At 35.7% G+C, this 17782-nt stretch overlaps 1 protein-coding gene across 2 annotated transcripts in view; it reads right to left on the bottom strand.

Annotated features, from left to right (window-relative positions):
• Nucleotides 1-17782, bottom strand: part of LOC147273613 (pleckstrin homology (PH) domain-containing protein) — a 51265-nt gene that overhangs the window by 22648 nt on the left and 10835 nt on the right. Inside the window, exons 16-39 of one of the 2 annotated variants that reach the window (XM_086256364.1) lie at nucleotides 16692-16812; nucleotides 16400-16606; nucleotides 16048-16251; nucleotides 15732-15841; nucleotides 11271-11367; nucleotides 11073-11171; nucleotides 9834-9998; nucleotides 9684-9758; nucleotides 9179-9595; nucleotides 8750-9097; nucleotides 8522-8653; nucleotides 7205-7318; nucleotides 6943-7127; nucleotides 6701-6809; nucleotides 6367-6510; nucleotides 5943-6230; nucleotides 4726-5376; nucleotides 4425-4616; nucleotides 4224-4327; nucleotides 3227-3516; nucleotides 3033-3117; nucleotides 2541-2876; nucleotides 1596-1955; nucleotides 1008-1497 (exon numbers count right to left, since the gene is read on the bottom strand). In XM_086256364.1, coding sequence (XP_086112490.1) covers nucleotides 1008-1497; nucleotides 1596-1955; nucleotides 2541-2876; nucleotides 3033-3117; nucleotides 3227-3516; nucleotides 4224-4327; nucleotides 4425-4616; nucleotides 4726-5376; nucleotides 5943-6230; nucleotides 6367-6510; nucleotides 6701-6809; nucleotides 6943-7127; nucleotides 7205-7318; nucleotides 8522-8653; nucleotides 8750-9097; nucleotides 9179-9595; nucleotides 9684-9758; nucleotides 9834-9998; nucleotides 11073-11171; nucleotides 11271-11367; nucleotides 15732-15841; nucleotides 16048-16251; nucleotides 16400-16606; nucleotides 16692-16812 — 5323 coding nt within the window. Of the gene's footprint in view, nucleotides 1-1007; nucleotides 1498-1595; nucleotides 1956-2540; nucleotides 2877-3032; nucleotides 3118-3226; nucleotides 3517-4223; nucleotides 4328-4424; nucleotides 4617-4725; nucleotides 5377-5942; nucleotides 6231-6366; nucleotides 6511-6700; nucleotides 6810-6942; nucleotides 7128-7204; nucleotides 7319-8521; nucleotides 9098-9178; nucleotides 9596-9683; nucleotides 9759-9833; nucleotides 9999-11072; nucleotides 11172-11270; nucleotides 11368-15731; nucleotides 15842-16047; nucleotides 16252-16399; nucleotides 16607-16691; nucleotides 16813-17782 lie in introns of both variants that reach the window. The other variant, XM_086256363.1, reaches the window with a different exon arrangement.

Here is a 17782-nt window from a genome sequence, read left to right as displayed (position 1 = left end):
TTTGTTAGGCAACATAAATAAACAGTAAATATTTTCATACAGAAGTAAGAAAGAAAACAAGACCTAAACCAAGAAATGAGCGTGTGTACTTGTTCAAAGAAATACCAGGGAATGAACAAGAAGTTTCACCAAAAAGAGGAACACTCCAAACAATTAACAAAGAGGACAGTAAAAATTAAAGTATATGTTTTTGATGAGAAAGAAAACTTTCATCAAGAGAATAAAGCTGAAGAACATGAATCAACGACCAAAGAACTCAACTGAAGAACATGACCTAAAATTCCAATAAAACTTAAAGCATAAAAGAACACCAATGAAATCCATTCAAGAGAATAAAGCTGCAACATAAGAAGGAAAAACCAAAATTAGGAGAATAAAGTCCAAATAAAAATCATCTAAATAATCTTGATCTCTTCTATGGTGTTCTTCAAGACCTTATCATATCTCTACAACAAACCACATCAAAGTTATAATACAAAACCACTGCCTTTCACCAACCCATCTATTAGGTTTCCTCAAAACCTTGATAGTCCACCCTTACCTTCCTACCCAATTCTTTTGACCAGCCACTCTCCTAATGATCAGTTTCCTTACAAGCAAGCCACAAAAAATATTGACAATGTGTTTTAAAAGACTTAATAAGTTAAGACTAAAGATATTTAAAATACATCAAACATTAAATAAGACACCGGTACAAATGAATTATTTCAGTCAAAAATTCATGAAAAGGACCACTAATTTTTGGTCAATGTATACGCATATCTGTTCAAAGAGAAGGCACTCAAAGACATGGCTGTTGCACTCTAAAACCTCATTGCAGAAAACTTATGACAATGTTGGCCATGCTTTCGTGAACTTCAGCCAGGATACATTCGCATTCCATTCAAAAATTACTCAAGCAATCCAAGTTATAATTCATTTACATAACAACACTTTAAACAGAAGAAATTTCTGCATATAACAGCTAGTTCAAACTATATGACACTACTTGGAGTAGGAATTCTTACCAAGCCACCATAGTCATCAAAAAGTGCTGCAGAAAAGGTTCTAACTTCTGCATCAATTACAGTATCATCTGAACCACTTGGTACATTTGAGTCAGCCAGCTTTAGAGCTAACCTTCTTGGAGGTTTCTTGAAGCCACCACGAACTATAAAGGTACCCAACTCATTTCCAACTGCCCATATACTAAAAGAATCTCTTGTAAGCTTGGCATCAGATGTATCCCATACACTTTCCTCTAAAAATTGATCCCCAGTAACCATATCACTGCGCATACATCTTAATGAGCTGAAATCACATTGCTTTGGTGTTCCCTTAGATGCAATACAACCGAGGGAAACAAACCCTGGGGGAGCTTGAGGAAGCCAGAAAGACATACTCTCCATTCCCCTCTGTTTCTTAATTTGCCCAACAAGCTGGAAATCAAGAGGGGCTTTGAAAAGCTCTTCATCTCCAGTATGATGAAGAACAATGCAGGTATTTGGAGGCTCATACCTGAGTTCAGCAACCGTCCAAATTTGTGTTACTTGAAATATAAGAAAGAAAAAATACATATAATTTAATTCAAAAAAAAATTCATAAACATCACGCACCCTTTGACTGCAATATCACCAAAATATACCATCCCCTGAGGGACAACTGGACGCCATATGGATAGTTTTTTCCTTAAGTTTGAGCCCTGATTCCACCATATCAATCGAAAACTAGCAACAGCTTCATAACGCCGACCAGAGTTTACAGTTTCTGATCGTTCAGTTTGGAGGTTTTGACTGTGAGTAGAAGAAGCTTGGACATCCAGCTGATTAGATGATTTTGCAGAGGTTTCTGGAAATCCAAATATCATGTGACGCAAATCATATGCTCTACCCATTACACTATAACTATTAGGATCTGCTGGCAAAAAGGTACCAACGGAGTTATCTACACGCCAGAATGCTAAGCTTGACGGACATCTGCAATTCAAAATGGAATGATAAATCCAAAGTTCAAACATTTCGGATCAAAACAATAGTTGTTGAGACAAAAAGGATTAGCAAACAGTTAATCAAGCACACCGGAAATATAATTCCTAGCCTTAAAGTTTCCGAAAAACAAAACAAATGCCATAACAAAAAGCTGTCAACAGGTCAATCTAATTGCAGATCTAACAGCATACATGTACAAGGCCAATTGTATGTATGTTATCAAAAAGTCCAATTATATAGAAGAGGATTTGAATTGCAAGCAGAGTCAAACAGACTCATGAAAATATTTTGAAGTTTGAATCTGATAGGAAATCAAGATATATTCTGTGGTTTACTACCTATAAGACTGATTGCTTGCACAAAATTTTAAATAATTACATCTTACTTAATCACTATTATATGATTCAAACCTTTGATGGATCAAATCTACTAGATTGGATTCAAATATAAGCCATCAAATCTATCTAAAATCCTGTCAAATTTGCAACTGTATTGAATCTTAGATTGACCCATTGGCAGTCCTAGTGTAATCTAAACTTATTACAAGCAACATACTACATAAATATGACATACATATTGGTCATGCTGATCGCAATGCAATCCCTTAAGGAACAAGGAGAGACCAAAGAAGCCAAGATACAAAAAGCAGAAGACAGTGGTGGTTGTGTTCTTCCAGGAGAAGCCACACAGCCCAATGCAACATATCCACTGGGCGCTTCAGGAAACCAAATGGAACAACTATCTCCATCAGGCAGGGCACCATTGGGAAATGAATCAGAATCGTTTACACCATGAACAGATGCATCCCCAGAAGGTGAGAGTGGCCAAATCAGTTTAAAAGATATGGGTTTCTTGACTCTTGCAAAGTTGGTATTTACAGCAAGAACTGTTTTTGTAGGTGGCTTGTCCCTGTTATAAGAAAAATGGTATATCAATGTTCAAGATTTTAAGATATGTTACATTTTAGTAAACGCAATATGTTATAGAGTACCGTGAGGCACAACTAAGATATAAAATTAAAACCATTAACTTCAAGAAAAAAAATTTTAAAGAATTTCCACTAACAATGGTGTCAGATAATCCCCAAGAACTGCAAAACCAGGAGGTGCATGAGGTCTCCAAAAGGCATATATTTGGTCACTGTAGGGATCTGAAAGGTGAAGGAACCAGGCAATAAGTCATGATCCTGTAACTACAGGCATGCTGATATATTCTAGCAACAACATAGAGAAAAAAAAAACAACAAAAGTTCTGCCTACTCGTTATTGTTCCAATTTTGTCAAACTGCGAGCAGACCACTGTCATTTTCTTTGATGTCGTCCTTAAAAATGCCAGAATATCCTCTTCAACGGCTAAAAACAGTCTTAGAATGCTGAATGAAAAATTCATAAATATATCTGAAATAGATAGATGTATATTCGTCTTTCCAGAAGCATTGGAATATTTTGCAGAGGTGTCAAAAGGCTCCAAAATCGTGATTCCATTACTCTCCATAGTTAAACCAAGAACATTTGCATTCATCTCAATGGTATCACCCTTCAAAACGAGCCTGGAAACAGAATGAGCACAAAGAATGTCACTTTTCCATACCATTTCTCTACAAGTTTAAGCATTCAAAACGTGAAAACTAAAGCAAACATGACAGACAGTAATAACGATTTTTCTTTGAATTAAACTTCTTGAAACCTATGGAAGCATAACAAGTCAGAACTAACAAACTACATCAACATTCTAATACTATATCAATGTTTTAGCCATTTTTCTCCATTACCATCACAAAGGGATGCCATTGGGATGATCAATAATTTGGCATACAAAAGTGTTCAAAATATAATGAATTTCAAAAACCTTGTAATAAAGGGAGGATGCATGTGAATCTACTGATCATTTGGATTACATAACCAAGGTTTGTTTTCGGTCAGACACAGCCAAGGTATTAAATTGCATAGTTGTCTGATATGTCATTTCGGTCAGTCCAAAATATTAGTACAATGGAATGGAAAAAAACCTAAAATTAAGGGCAAAAAAAGAAGAAGCTAAAAAAACAGAAAGAAGTCCTTGAAACCCCTTTGAGAAATGAAAGATCCTATTCATAATTTTTTCTAACAAAATTTCTCACTCTGGAAAAGAGTGCAAAACTTACATATATTGGAATGATAAAATAACAGAAAACATATATAAAATTTGTCCAAAAATTATATTATGAGTACTTCAAAATATTATCTAGTAATCAACATCAACAATAAAAGAGTTGACCTGCAGAATCCATCCAACTGCGCATGTAAAAGTTGGTTAGAGAGCATCAGTGATTCCCCAAAATCTTCAGATGTGTTATAGAATGTCAGCTCCGGACCAACCATCTGCAAGGAAATATTTTAGTTACAAAAGACACTTAGCAGTGCCAAAAATTATGACCCCACATTAGGGAAAATTGAATTAAATGAAGCAACATTAAACCTGCAACTCAATGATAAACTCAGTCGATCTGTCGACTGCAGCACTTTGAGATGGCACATTATTGGCACTTTCTCTTGGGGAATTCAAATTAGAAACTTCGTTGCCTCCCTCCAAGTAGACCTGATCTTCCTTCAAAGCTGAATATCTACTGTCGGTTCCCATAGAAATACATGAATCTAAGTACAGTCCATTCTACACAAACATAATTTACATTAGTATTTCAAATAATATAGTTCTTTTTCAAGTCCTGGCATGCAGGTAAACCAGATGAAAAAAAAAAAAAAAATCGTAATAATAATACCTTGATAACAACATTTTTGAATTGCAATATTTTCCCATCTCCCACATATATTATAGCCTCTGTACTAGGTCCTGAGAGATTCAATCCCCGCCTATCTTTCAAATGCAATATTCCACCATTACCATCATAAACAAAATGATCATACCTTTCATCATCAACTATTAAAGGTATTAGAGGAGAGAGAGAGAATTCAGTAGAAGGTTGGTTGTATGTTGACTGATCCAAAATTACTGCATTGATTCCATGAACAGAGTTCTTTACGTCTTCATTTGACGGCACATTGCCAACTGTAGGAACCAAAAACTCAACAACAGCCAGCAGAAAATCAAGTGCAACAAGCAGTTGTGGCCTTTGGATACATAAAGAAACAGATTTTGAAAGCTGACTCAATTTTGCATCAAGCATGAGCATTGTAGGAACTAATTTGGCATCATTCACTTTTGTAACAGTTGCATCAGTGATGTGCTGGGTATCATCATAGGTCACAGAATCTAGGGGACAAGAACCAATATTGTCAGGCTTTCCTACCGCCAACCTAAACTGTGGTTCAGTACCCACACGATCATCCAACACAGTGAAACCCTTTAGTGTTGCAGAGAGGAAACCATCTCCCAGTGTATTTGATTTGTAAAGTAGCCACACTCCGCTAATCTGTATGACAAAGTGGTAGGATTTTTTATTTTTTGAAGAGAAACAGAAGTTTATCAACTTGAAAAAAAAAATGTACAAAGTACAAAATATGGAAAAGGAATCCACTGCCAAGATTACACTAAGTACAGCACTCCACCCCAACCAAGAAGATAATTTGAGCACAGCAGATCCGAATATCAATTCTACAATCCGGACATGAATTTCAATAAACATGAATCATGGATCGATCAACAATATTGATGTTACTTATAGAGCCCAAAAATATCATTCCTTAACAAAAAGGCAAACATTTTATACAAAGAAAAAAGGATTTCAGAAGAGAGAAAGTATAACATAACAAAATACAAACTTAGTCAAACAACAATAATTATGTAATGCAATATATATATATATATATATAACAGATTGAATGTTTTCAGAAATATAATATAATCAATCCCAACCTCAATCTGTGACAGAGAAAAAAAACATAGGAATTTCCATTCTTTAACAGATTCAAGGTACGAGACCACAATGTTGTAATAAAGTTCCCAACAGTTAAAAAGTCCATACAATTGAAAAACTACCTGCACAGTGGCCAGAGATGCATCTCTTGCTACACCAGTATATAAGCACAATTCGACCAAATCAATGACAACAGAGACTTTCATCATAACCCAGGCTCCCCCATCTGCATTACAAGATTCAGTACCATCTGGATCCTGAGGAGTAATGGCTTCAACATCAACTGAAGATGTCGCAGAATCATGGTTCAATGGAGGCACAATATGTGGAGTTTCAGAAATATTAGACTGTGCACAATCAGTAATAATCTGGTATTCCCTGTTCGACAAAGCTCCTTTTAACTTCTCCATCTGAAAAGAACAAATATCCATTTTACTTAAAATGTGACTTCGGATGAATCTTCAATTTTCCTAAATGAAAACATGGAGTTGAGCAACAAAGAAACCATTGCTTCACACACCAGCCAATGAATATGTTATGCATTACCTTGATTAGAACTTCAACATTTGGTATTTGATGCAACAAGTCTCGAAGTGACCTTTGAATCACAACGGAAACTCCCTTCACATCTTGAATTATGCTTTCACCTAATTCTGCTTTAGTGCCAACATTTAGATTGATGTCCTCAACCTACAACTCACATCAATGAAGATTAATCGACATGCAGAGACAGTACACTAAAAATAATAGATGCATTAAAAAAATGAATAAAAAATCAGTTACAGTGCCAAGCACCCAACATGGCAGAATTTCACAATCCCTTTTGTTCGAACCACCATATCCTATTCCAAATTTCCAACCACAGATGCCATAATCTAACCTGAATTGTTAATACTTCCATATGAACAGCATTCATTTCACTTCTACTTCCACCAAACCATTGAGAGGTGCTCTGGACAGTAATATGAACAATGTCAAGCTTCAAGTAGCTGAAATAAAGAAATTCAAGTAGTTAGGGAGAATGTCCTTTGAAGTTTATAACATTGAGATATGATTATACTTGCACAGCAGCCACAGACGGATGTCAACAATCTAAAACTAAGATGGCCAACATAAACTTACTCGAGACTGTCTGTTCTCCGAGGCATCAATATAATAGGCTTCCTAAGAGAGACATCCAACTTTACAGCAGGTGATCCTTCAAAATCACTAGTTGTAAACAACTTCTCTGAATTTGTTACTTGATCTTTTATCTTCACAACACCTTTTGAATTTTTGGGAACAAGACCCATGAAATAACTAATGACCTACATTTGATTTAAAGAACATAAGAGAAGTAAAAATAAACTAGAGTATATAATGAAAAAATTTAAATGAATATTACCTCCTGGATAAACCGATTCAAATAAACAATGCGTACTTCTGAAAGCTGCCCATAAAGGCTATACTCATAACCTTCATAGTCTTCATCATCGGCACTGAATGAAGTAAAAACCAACTGCATCATAATGACTAAATGTTGGTAAAACAATCCATAATTGCCGATAAAAGCACATGAAATACATGAAACCTAAATAGAGAACATATGGCACACCACAAGAAATTAGATAACTTTTACAGGATAATGTGGATGGTTTTTTTATGCATTTATTCTTTAAACTTATCCACTATCTATTTAAGCTAAAATATTGATCTATTTTATTGTCAGCTTGCAAACATCATACAACAATGTGGATTAAGGAGAAATCAAAATAAAGGGGAATACAAATATAAAGATGGAGAAAGACGATCAGTTTATGATCAAGATGGGATGAAATAAACATTTACTGTGCACTCAAAAAAATACAAACACTGGACAAGGAGTCTACTTTTATAGTACAAACCACAAAATACATAGAAAAACAGCCATACTCAACCTAACAAACATTTCACCTTTCCTCCAGATATCCTGAACTGAAAAATCAATTTTGATTTTAAAAGTTTTGAAGGTCGACTTGCACTCAATCTTCTCACACATATTTAACCTTTTCTCCATATGAATTCTCACAGATATATCATTTGTTTTTGTTTCTTGCAAAATTAACCACTTCCCCACATGCATTCTTCATAGATATCACTTCTTTCCAGATATTGTTATTAGGAAAATGTTCAGTTATTAGGCAAGCGTGAATCAACCATGTACACACCAAACAGTACTGAAGTAAAAGGCCACGAGCAAAATTCAACATTAAGAAAGGAAGGTTTTTCTATTCAATAGCCCATCCAACAAAGCACACAAGTAACTGAGAAGCACGTCTGGAAATTTAGAAACAGTAGTCTTCAGTTGAAAACAATGAAAGAAAAAACAATAACAAACTTAATTTTTCAAGCAGCAGAACTTTGGGTACATAAGCTCAAGCTGCTCAACATAGAATCTTAATTAGTTTTTCTTGTGTGACTGATTTTTCTTAAACGCTCATTCATTATTCTTTTTAGTTTTTTTTTTTTTTTTTTTTTTTGTAAAGGAAACAAAGTTTTAATTAAAATGTACAGTAAGGTACAACACAGTGGATAAGAAATCCACTAAGCTAAAATGGATTCTTTTTAGTATTCTTTGAAGCTTCAAAATTATAAAAGTGTGTTTGTGTTTGTGTGTGTGTAGAGAGAGAGAGAGAGAGAGAGAGAGAGAGAGAGAGAGAGAGAGAGAGAGATTAGATGCTACCTCAACAAATGAACTGCCTCCTGGATTTCTCATATCACATGCCCAGAAATACATATGGCTGCTAGGAAGACTCTCATCACTTATTTTAAGATTTCCAAGGGATGCCTTAATACTAAAAGAGGACGGAAATACCTTAAAAACAAAGAAGTTTAACAAGTAAGAAACGGGTAAGTCTAATAAAAATGCAACATTGACGAAATAATGAGGGAGGAATAAAGCTAAGATAACCTTAATATCAGTAAGAAAATTATCTTGTGACAAAATAGAAAGCTTAGTTTCATCTTCATTCATTAATAAGATCTGAGCACGGGCCATATTTAGTGTTATATTAAATACAACTCTGGACTTCCCCTTTCCCAGCAATCCTTTAACAGAAGGCTCATTGGTTGTCAGTGATAGTGGATTATCAACTGCATCATCTCTGGACATGTCATGTTTCACAGTAGCTCCTGAAGAACTGTCACTGAATGACTCACAGCTTTCATCCTTGACGTTGATTGCATTGACAAATTCCAAGATGGCAAGAATTGTTGGTCGACGACAGAAAAATGATAAGGTAGCCAGGGTGACCGTGACCTGAAACAACCATTTAAAGAAAACTAGTCAAACAGCAATGTAATGGACCAAGGTCAAAATTTAACACAGAAAAATACCCACCTGCTTATCTATATTATGGTATAGAGGAGAGTTTTGGTCATAGATAACTATCTGAGCTTTCACAAAACTATCCAATGAATCATTGAGTTCAATGTCCTCCTTACTTGCTTGACGACTGTCACTAGGGAGTAGACCAGCAATACGGGTAAAACTGGGATATTTCAACAATGAATTTTCAGAATCATTTAAATCCTCTGGTGCCTCGTAAAATTTATCATCTCCTTCATTCGGGACTAGATCATTGTCATCAAAACCCTGACTCCCACCAGAGGCTAAACGTGTTTCTGCACTGCGGATGAATGATCTTGCCAGATAACGAGGCTGAGACACGCTGCGGCCATAAACTAAATCTTCAATCTCCAAAGATTTCAAAACAGTTCCGATGAACATCTCACTCGACCTAACTGATAGCTCAACCTGTGTCCAAAATAAAACTCTCTAGAGGGTGAAAAAATAAAACATTTTAAAACATTTGAAACAATAATAATTTCATTGAATGTATCACCTGACCACCTATTGCTCGAAATTCAAATAAACGCCTTTCTTCAGTTAGGAGCACCTTCATCATATTCTGGTCATGCTAGAGAAAAGTACCTATCTGTCAGATCTTTTCTTTACAAGGCAACTTTTTGTCAAGTATATAGTTTAGGCTTACCTCATAACTATAACTGAAGCAGACCTTTAGTTCATCAAGAACACCAGTAATAAATACACTCTCCATTTTTGATAAATCAACAATATCATCATTGCCATTAAGCTCCATTACTGAATCCTCAGATTCCGATGACGTCTCAGATAGACTAGTTACAGGAGCAGAAACCTGCAAACAAAACTATTTAAGTGAGTTCCTAGGAGTTCCTTACAGTTAAAAGTGCTGCCATATCGATGTCTGGACTTCACAGTTGTTCTGAGAGATGCTTCATGTTTAACAGTAATGCACTTCAAAATACTTTGGACATAATTACCCTCAAAAGAGAAATTAAATAAAAATAGGACCCACTACAGTCTGCAAGAGATTACACCAATTTTTTAAGGAAAAAAAAAAAAGTGATTTTTGAAATTTCTCCTTCTCTCAATTTTAACATTTCATTCATCACCCAAACCATCTTAGCCATCTTGTTGCTTCTGAATAATCTAAAGGTTCATATGAGATTCGTACCACATTTTAGTTGTGCAAAAACCTTCAACATGACAACTAAGTGATTCATTTTAAAATCCACCTATTCCTTATCGCTCTTCAGTCAGAGAACAGATAGGAAGGTTAATCCCGTAGTTTTTCAATGCCACTTGGTGATTATAATTGTTAGGCTAAAGCTTAAACTATTAAAGCCAACAATTATTTCATTATCTAATACGCCCTGTCATATGAGTCTATCTCCACCACTAGAGCCCAAAATATGGAATCAGTTCTATTTTGGGAGGTTGCAATTGCAGGTATTTGAACTTAGGATCTTATGCTCTAAAACCATAAAGAGATTACTCTCTTGAAAAGTGATATTTTGGCTCTTTTGTGGTGTATTTCGCTAGAGGGAAATAAGCGTCTCTCTGAAGATAAGGAGGAGGTGGTGGAGTTTTGTGGGCTCCCCAGTCCAAGAACTTTAGAGGCACCTCTCTTAGTTCAATAATCCTTGACTGGGGTGAGTGATGTATTGAGTGAATTTTTGTGAAGTTGGTGCATCTATGTTTTGATTGTAATTTTGGTGGTTTCTGTTTCTGTCTTTGTTGTGTTTGTGAGTTGTCATTCCTTGCTTGTCAGTTTTTGTATGATGAGGGTAGTTTCTTTTGTGTTTTGTGGACTGCTGGTCCACTTTTTGTTTGTTCTCTTCGTCTCTTATTAATACAAGTTTCTCGTTTCCTGTTAAAAATTGTCCATCAGGAGCTAAACAAGGATTACCGATGCACGATAGACAGCCCCCTGCAACCTGCTCTGCCAAGTTTTCTTTGAATCATCAGAGTCACATCGCAATATTAGTGCATTTGCATCCTCCACAACCTACATTGAAGTGATAACAAAATTGAGTGATACTCAACAGACCAAAATAGGGACTATTGAAATAAATTTTCATTAAAACTATAAAGATGGAGCTACAACCTTGCTGGTCGCTCGCGCAGCATCACAGACAGCCAACACATGCTCTGCATCACCAACAGACTCTAGGGGGACCTGATATATGTATTTTCCACTTAAGCTGCAAAAGCATATCACTACAAGTATTAAATACAGTTAATATAAATTCTAGCAAACAAAATTATACTTACTTAAAATCTATATTTTCAACAAGAAATTAGTTAGAATTTATAAACATTACTAAGAGAACTCTTGTGTCAATTATCACCTAAAAATGTCAGATATACACCTATTATTTTAAACAATTTTAATAATTGATTAAAAAATTAATGATGGTTTGGTAATTGCAAATTCTTTCAGTTTCAATCAGTTCTACTTTTACTCATTTTCCTTCTTTCAACCAATCTACTCTCATACTAAACACCATCACCTCTCTTCCTAACCTCCACCACATTGCACACACATTGCTTATGCGTGGTCCTTCAAGTATAAGAGCATATTATATAAAAAAAATAAACAAGAAAAGCTTCAAAAAGTATTATTGCTATTAACTATAAAAAGTTTCAAATATTTATATTTATTACATGATAAATTGTTATAACAATCTTATTTGATTTATCAATAATTTTTTAGTAATTAAGAAAATTGATAGAACTCTTTTAGATGGGACATATACATATGTACATCCTTAAGTAAATTATTTTTGAAGTGAGAGATATAAAAACAAGAGATGATCCTGAAATGAGTTTGTAGGGTGATGTCTTGGGTTTTTAATTGGAATGTTTAGCTGTAGATTAGCTGGTTATTTATTTTATAGTTGACCTTTCTCTAAATTAATTAGGATTTAGTACTTTCCTATCTTGGATGTTATTGTACAGCTATATATACCTCTCTAAGAGAAGAATAAAGTATTCAGAAAATTATTCTTTAAATTTCTACATGGTATCAGAGCTCTAGGAAAAACCCTAGGGTTTCTCTACTGTGTTCCGCTGCTACCTCTATCCAAACAAACCCTAGAATTACTTAGGGTTCTGCTACAAGTACCATATTTGCCCAATATTGTCTCAACCCCCCTACAATTTCTTGTTCTTCATTATCTTTGATTGCTACTACTATCGTAATCCAAGATGAATGATGAAAGTGTGATTGTTACTGCCTCTGATTCTCCATCTGGTTCAACTACCAAAATTGTGACTGTGCAAAGTGATAATCCATCCTCTCAAATTGGGGTCAAGCTGGATGACACCAATTACTCACTCTGGTCCCAAGTTGCTGAGATGTTTGTTGCTGGGAAAGAGAAATTTGGGTATTTGACTGGTGAGATTTCTCCACCAGACTCTAAAGACCCTACCTATAATAAGTGGCGTGCTGAGAATGCTCTGGTCAAGTCTTGGCTTATCAATTCAATGACTCCGCATGTGATGACAAACTTTATTCGTCTTCCTACTGCCCGAGCCATTTGGGATGCTGTTGCTAAGACATAGTATGATGGGTCTGATATGTCGCAAATCTATGAACTGACTTGTAAGTACTCGTATGTCTTGGATATATCTCATGAAAAACAAAAGTGATGTGTTCACTATTTTCCAGTCTTTCCATGCCCTAGTGCAAACACAGTTTCATGCTAAAATACAGGTTGTTCGGTCTGATAACGGTGGCGAGTATCTGAACCAAGGGTTGAGGGATTTTTTCGGCAACCATGGCATTCTTCATCAAACGACATCCTTTTACTCTCCCCAAAAAAACGGTGTAGTGGAACGTAAAAACCGTCATCTTCTTGAAGTTGCTCAGTCGTTACTTTTTGCTACACATATGCGAAAGACTTTTTGGGGAGAGGCAATTTTGTCAGCTGGTTACCTTATCAACCGAATACCATCTCGTGTCCTTAACTTCCAAACACCACTCCAGGTTTTGTCTGCCCATTTTCCTTTACCATCTATTCTTAAAAATTTTCCTCGGGTTTTTGGGTGTGTTGCATATGTTCACATCCATAAAAATCAGCGTGGTAAACTTGATCCTTGTGCTCTTAAATGTGTCTTTGTTGGCTATTCAGCTTCTCAAAAGGGATACAAATGCTATCATCCCCCTTCAAGGAAAATGTATGTGTCTATGGATGTTGTTTTTTGGGAAGATGAAGCCTATTTTCCAAGGGGAGTGTCTGATCCTTCTCTTCCGGGGGCGAGTGAGTGTATGGAAGAGAAGTTGGAAAATACTATTGTAGTGTCAGTGGAAGAAAAAAATGAAGAGAATTCGGGAGAAAGAAAAAAAAGTTCTTTCATTCAACCAAGAGAACAACCAGCTTAAGTGAAAGAGTGGAAGGTGTACAAGAGAAACAAGGAAAAAAAGGATTTAGCCAGTCAATGAAAAGATTTGGTTATAAACAGAGCAATTCTGACCACACACTCTTCATAAAGCATAAAAGAGGTAAAGTGACTGCCTTAATCATTAATGTGGATGATATGGTGGTTACAGGTAACGATGAAGAAGAAATGAGGGAACTTCAGAGCTACCTAGCCACTGAATTTGAAGTGAAGGATCTTGGTTCTTTAAAATACTTTTTGGGGATTGAAGTCGCTAGATTAAAACATGGCATTTTTCTGTGTCAAAGAAAGTATGTCATACACTTATTAAATGAAACAAGGAAGCTTGCTTGCAAACCTGCTGACACTCCCATAGAACAGAACCATAAGCTAAGGGAGTATCCAAAGCAAGTTCCTACCAATAAAGAGAGGTATCAAAGATTGGTTGGAAAGCTAATCTACTAGTCACACACACGGCTTGATATTGCCTATGTCGTGAGTGTGGTAAGCCAATACATGCATGCACCAAGTGAGGATCATATGAATGCTATCACCCGGATCCTTAGTTACTTGATATCTGCTCCTGGTAAAGGTATAATGTTCTCAAGGCATGGACACCTAGATGTTGAAGGGTACACTGATGCTGATTGGGCAGGCTCTACTGATAGACGATCGACTTCCGAATACTTCACCTTTGTTGGAGGGAACTTAGTCACTTGGCGTAGCAAGAAACAAAATGTTGTTGCTAGGTCCAGTGCTGAAGCTGAATTCAGAGGCATGTCACATGGTGTGTGTGAGCTGTTGTGGCTAAGGAAATTACTGGGAGAGTTGGGTTTCAAACCCAAGAAAGCCATTCATTTGTATTGTGATAATAAGTCTGCAATCAGCATTGCACATAATCCAGTTCAACATGATCGTACTAAACATGTTGAAGTGGATAGACACTTCATCAAGGAGAAATTGGAAGCTAGAATTATTAGTTTTCCATTTGTGAAGACAGAGGAACAATTGGATGACATTCTTACAAAGGCTGTCTCAAGTAGAGCTTTCTATTCCTCACTCGACAAGTTGGGCATTCGTGATATCTTCGCACCAACTTGAGGGGGAGTATTGGAATGTTTAGCTGTAGATTAGCTGGTTATTAATTAGCTGGTTATTTATTTTATAGTTGACCTTTCTCTAAATTAATTAGGATTTAGTACTTTCCTATCTTGGATGTTATTGCACAGCTATATATACCTCTCTAAGAGAAGAATAAAGTATTCAGAAAATTATTCTCTAAATTTCTACATTTTTATTATTTGAGATCAGTTTTTTTTTTATTTCATTTTTTAATTCTTTATAAGTTTGTGGATTGCTGATGCACTCTATGTTTTTTAATCTTTGTATTTTTTATAAAAATTCTCGTTTCTTCTAAAAAAAAAAAAAAAGAGATGATTTTGAAATGTTTATTTTGTATGGAAAAGAAAGAGTAGGAATAGAGTGCAATTGCGTTGGAAAATGCAAAAGAATTCGCACGTTCTCTTTTCCATATGTTCTTCCCGAAGCCCTATCCAACAAAAAAATCAGGTCTTAAAACATAATGAAGATTCCGAACCAGTTAATGTTTTAATATATATATATATAGTACACATGTGATGACTGCAAGGCTTTCTAGTGTAGCAACTTAGAAATAGTCATATCTTGAGGGGTGCCCTGATTAGAAATGCATCCCTATTTGACACCTTCAGTAGTATTGCTTCTTCACAAAAGAATACAGAACGCTCTGAATGTATAAGAAGTTATGTATGGCTGCATAACCTTCCCAATACAGGAAGATGCCATTTCTTATGTGGATAAATAATTTATATGAAAGAGATCTATTGAAGGCCCTAATGACATGTTTTCAGATAGAATGGCCTTAATCCCTGCAGCTTAAGTATCCAAGAGAAGAGACTCAACAACAGCCAATTAACCATAAATGTTCCGAAGCATTTAGCCCATTTCTTGAGCAAGAAATGTGCAACGTCAAATCTAAGTTGACAAACTGATATTCAGAAAATTTAATTATATTCCACTGGACACAGTATGCACATCTTTCCATAGAGAGATTTCCATCTTTTTTTGTGCATCTTACTTTAGATATATATTAAGCAGATACTGTCATGCCAATTACAACTCAATTTGGAAAAGCTGGGATCATAACCTGATATACTGCTTGTATGATTTAGAGCTAGGGCTCTCAAGTACATAAAGGAAAGGCCCAACTAAGCATAGGTATCGCCGCTGCCACACTGCTTCCCTATTTCCGAGACCCTATCATCACATTAAAATAAGAGAAAATGGGTAAATGGTAAACAGCAATATATTGAAGACATGAAACTCTTTTGGGTAATTTCCTTAGTTTGGAGGGCTGAGTGAGGAGGAAAACAGGGAAGAGATGGAGAGAGAGAGAGAGAGAGAGAGAGAGAGAGAGAGAGAGAGAGAGAGAGAGAGAGAGAGAGAGAGAGAGAGAGAGAGACCTTCCAAGCAAGAATGAATAACCACCCCTCAAAGTCAGCTTGATTCCAAGGGCAAAGGATATCTGAGTTCTCACTATCCTCCCCCTCAAAGATCTTAGCGATTTGCATCAACCGATGATACCGAGCAGGAGAGAAGTGAAACCCTAATGATGGCAGCCGTATAGCAAGTCTTGTTGAAGGATAAGATGGACTCGCTAATCTTATCTGAATATAATGACAAAATAACATCAGAACCTTCAATCCTTAGACATTCCATGAAACACTACAAGGATGAACACAAAAAGAAAAGAACGGAGAGAGAAAGAGAGAGGTAGAAGCTTCATATTTACACTAAAAAGGTCACAGTATTTACCTGTTGAAGCTTTACAGTTACCCCACACTGATCAATAAAAGGCAAGAAACTAACACCATTTAAGTTGACAGAACCAGCAGAACTGTTTGAAGGAATTTGGCTCCAACAGTAATCACCATCAACCAAAAAGGCAGATACGTCACTTAAAACCAAATTAAACCGCAGATACATATCAAGCTCCTCTGGTGATCCATGTTTGTTGTCATCCTGAACACATTTTACAAGCTCTACTTAAATTTTTAGACAAAACAAACCCAGCATAAAATAATTAAGAATAAATTTTGTTGTTAACCTTGGTATCAATAACCAAATTTCCCAAGTCAAGCATAAGTTTTGTTGAATGCGTGTTGTCAGGACAAAAATCAGTAGGAATTGTAATCTTGGGAGCTGCAATATCCAAGTCCAACAAAAACCTACCAGAATAAATTATAAAAATCATTAGATAGGATATTAAATACAAAGAACCTAAGCATTTAAAAAAAACACAATCTTTTATTAAAAACAAAAACAAAAATCACATGGATGGACGAGAAGTCCATCAAAATCCGGAGCTATAATCATCCAAAAAAAAAAAAATTAAGTGTCCCCTTAAACAAGATGAATTGCATTAAAAATGGAATCCTAAGATACTATAACAAGACTGCCAGAGAGAAGATAAAAATCTAACTCTACCCCAAAGTAAAAATCCATTTCCTCCATCATCTTATGAAAAACCTACTCATTTCCAACAAAACAATCCACATAGAAGCCAATTTTGTTGGACTGAAGAACTGCTATAGGGCAGGGTTTTTTTTTTCAGGTGTTTCAAGAGTGGTAGGAATTGATAGAGTTGCAAGCTTTGTTTTGTTTTATTCTTTTTGAGAGTAAGGGTTCTTGGGGTCGCTTTATCTTTTTAGATGCTGGTGGACAGCTTGTCCACTTTCTCTATGTCTTTTGTACCATGATGTTGTTTAAAATTTTGTTTCTTTTCAGAAATTCCACATATAAGCCAATACTACACACCACTAAAGAGTAATTGCTTTTTTGTTGACCCCAATACCCAAATAATCTTCCCCCAGAAAGAAATAGCAAATCCGGGGCCAAACCCACAGCACTCCAAACAAATACAACAACCTATCCCAGATTTTTAGTGAAGGGACAATGCAACAAAAAAAAAATGTGTGTGGAAATAGCAATTCGAGGGCCAAACCCACAGCACTCCAAACAAATACAAAAACATATCCCATATATTATTTTGTGAAGAGGAAATTCAACAAAAAACAGTGCGTGTGGAAAAAGCAATTCCGGGGCCAAATCCACACCACTCCAAACAAATACAACAATGTATCATTTTGTTGTGAATGGAAAATTCAACAAAAAAAAGTGTGTGAAAGGACAATGCAA

Source organism: Dryas octopetala, chromosome 9 (genome assembly GCF_963921425.1).
Source record: "Dryas octopetala chromosome 9, drDryOcto1.1, whole genome shotgun sequence".
Lineage (NCBI taxonomy): Eukaryota > Viridiplantae > Streptophyta > Magnoliopsida > Rosales > Rosaceae > Dryas > Dryas octopetala.
The sequence above is the reverse complement of the archived record's forward strand: the minus strand, read 5'-3'. Positions and strand labels throughout refer to the sequence as shown.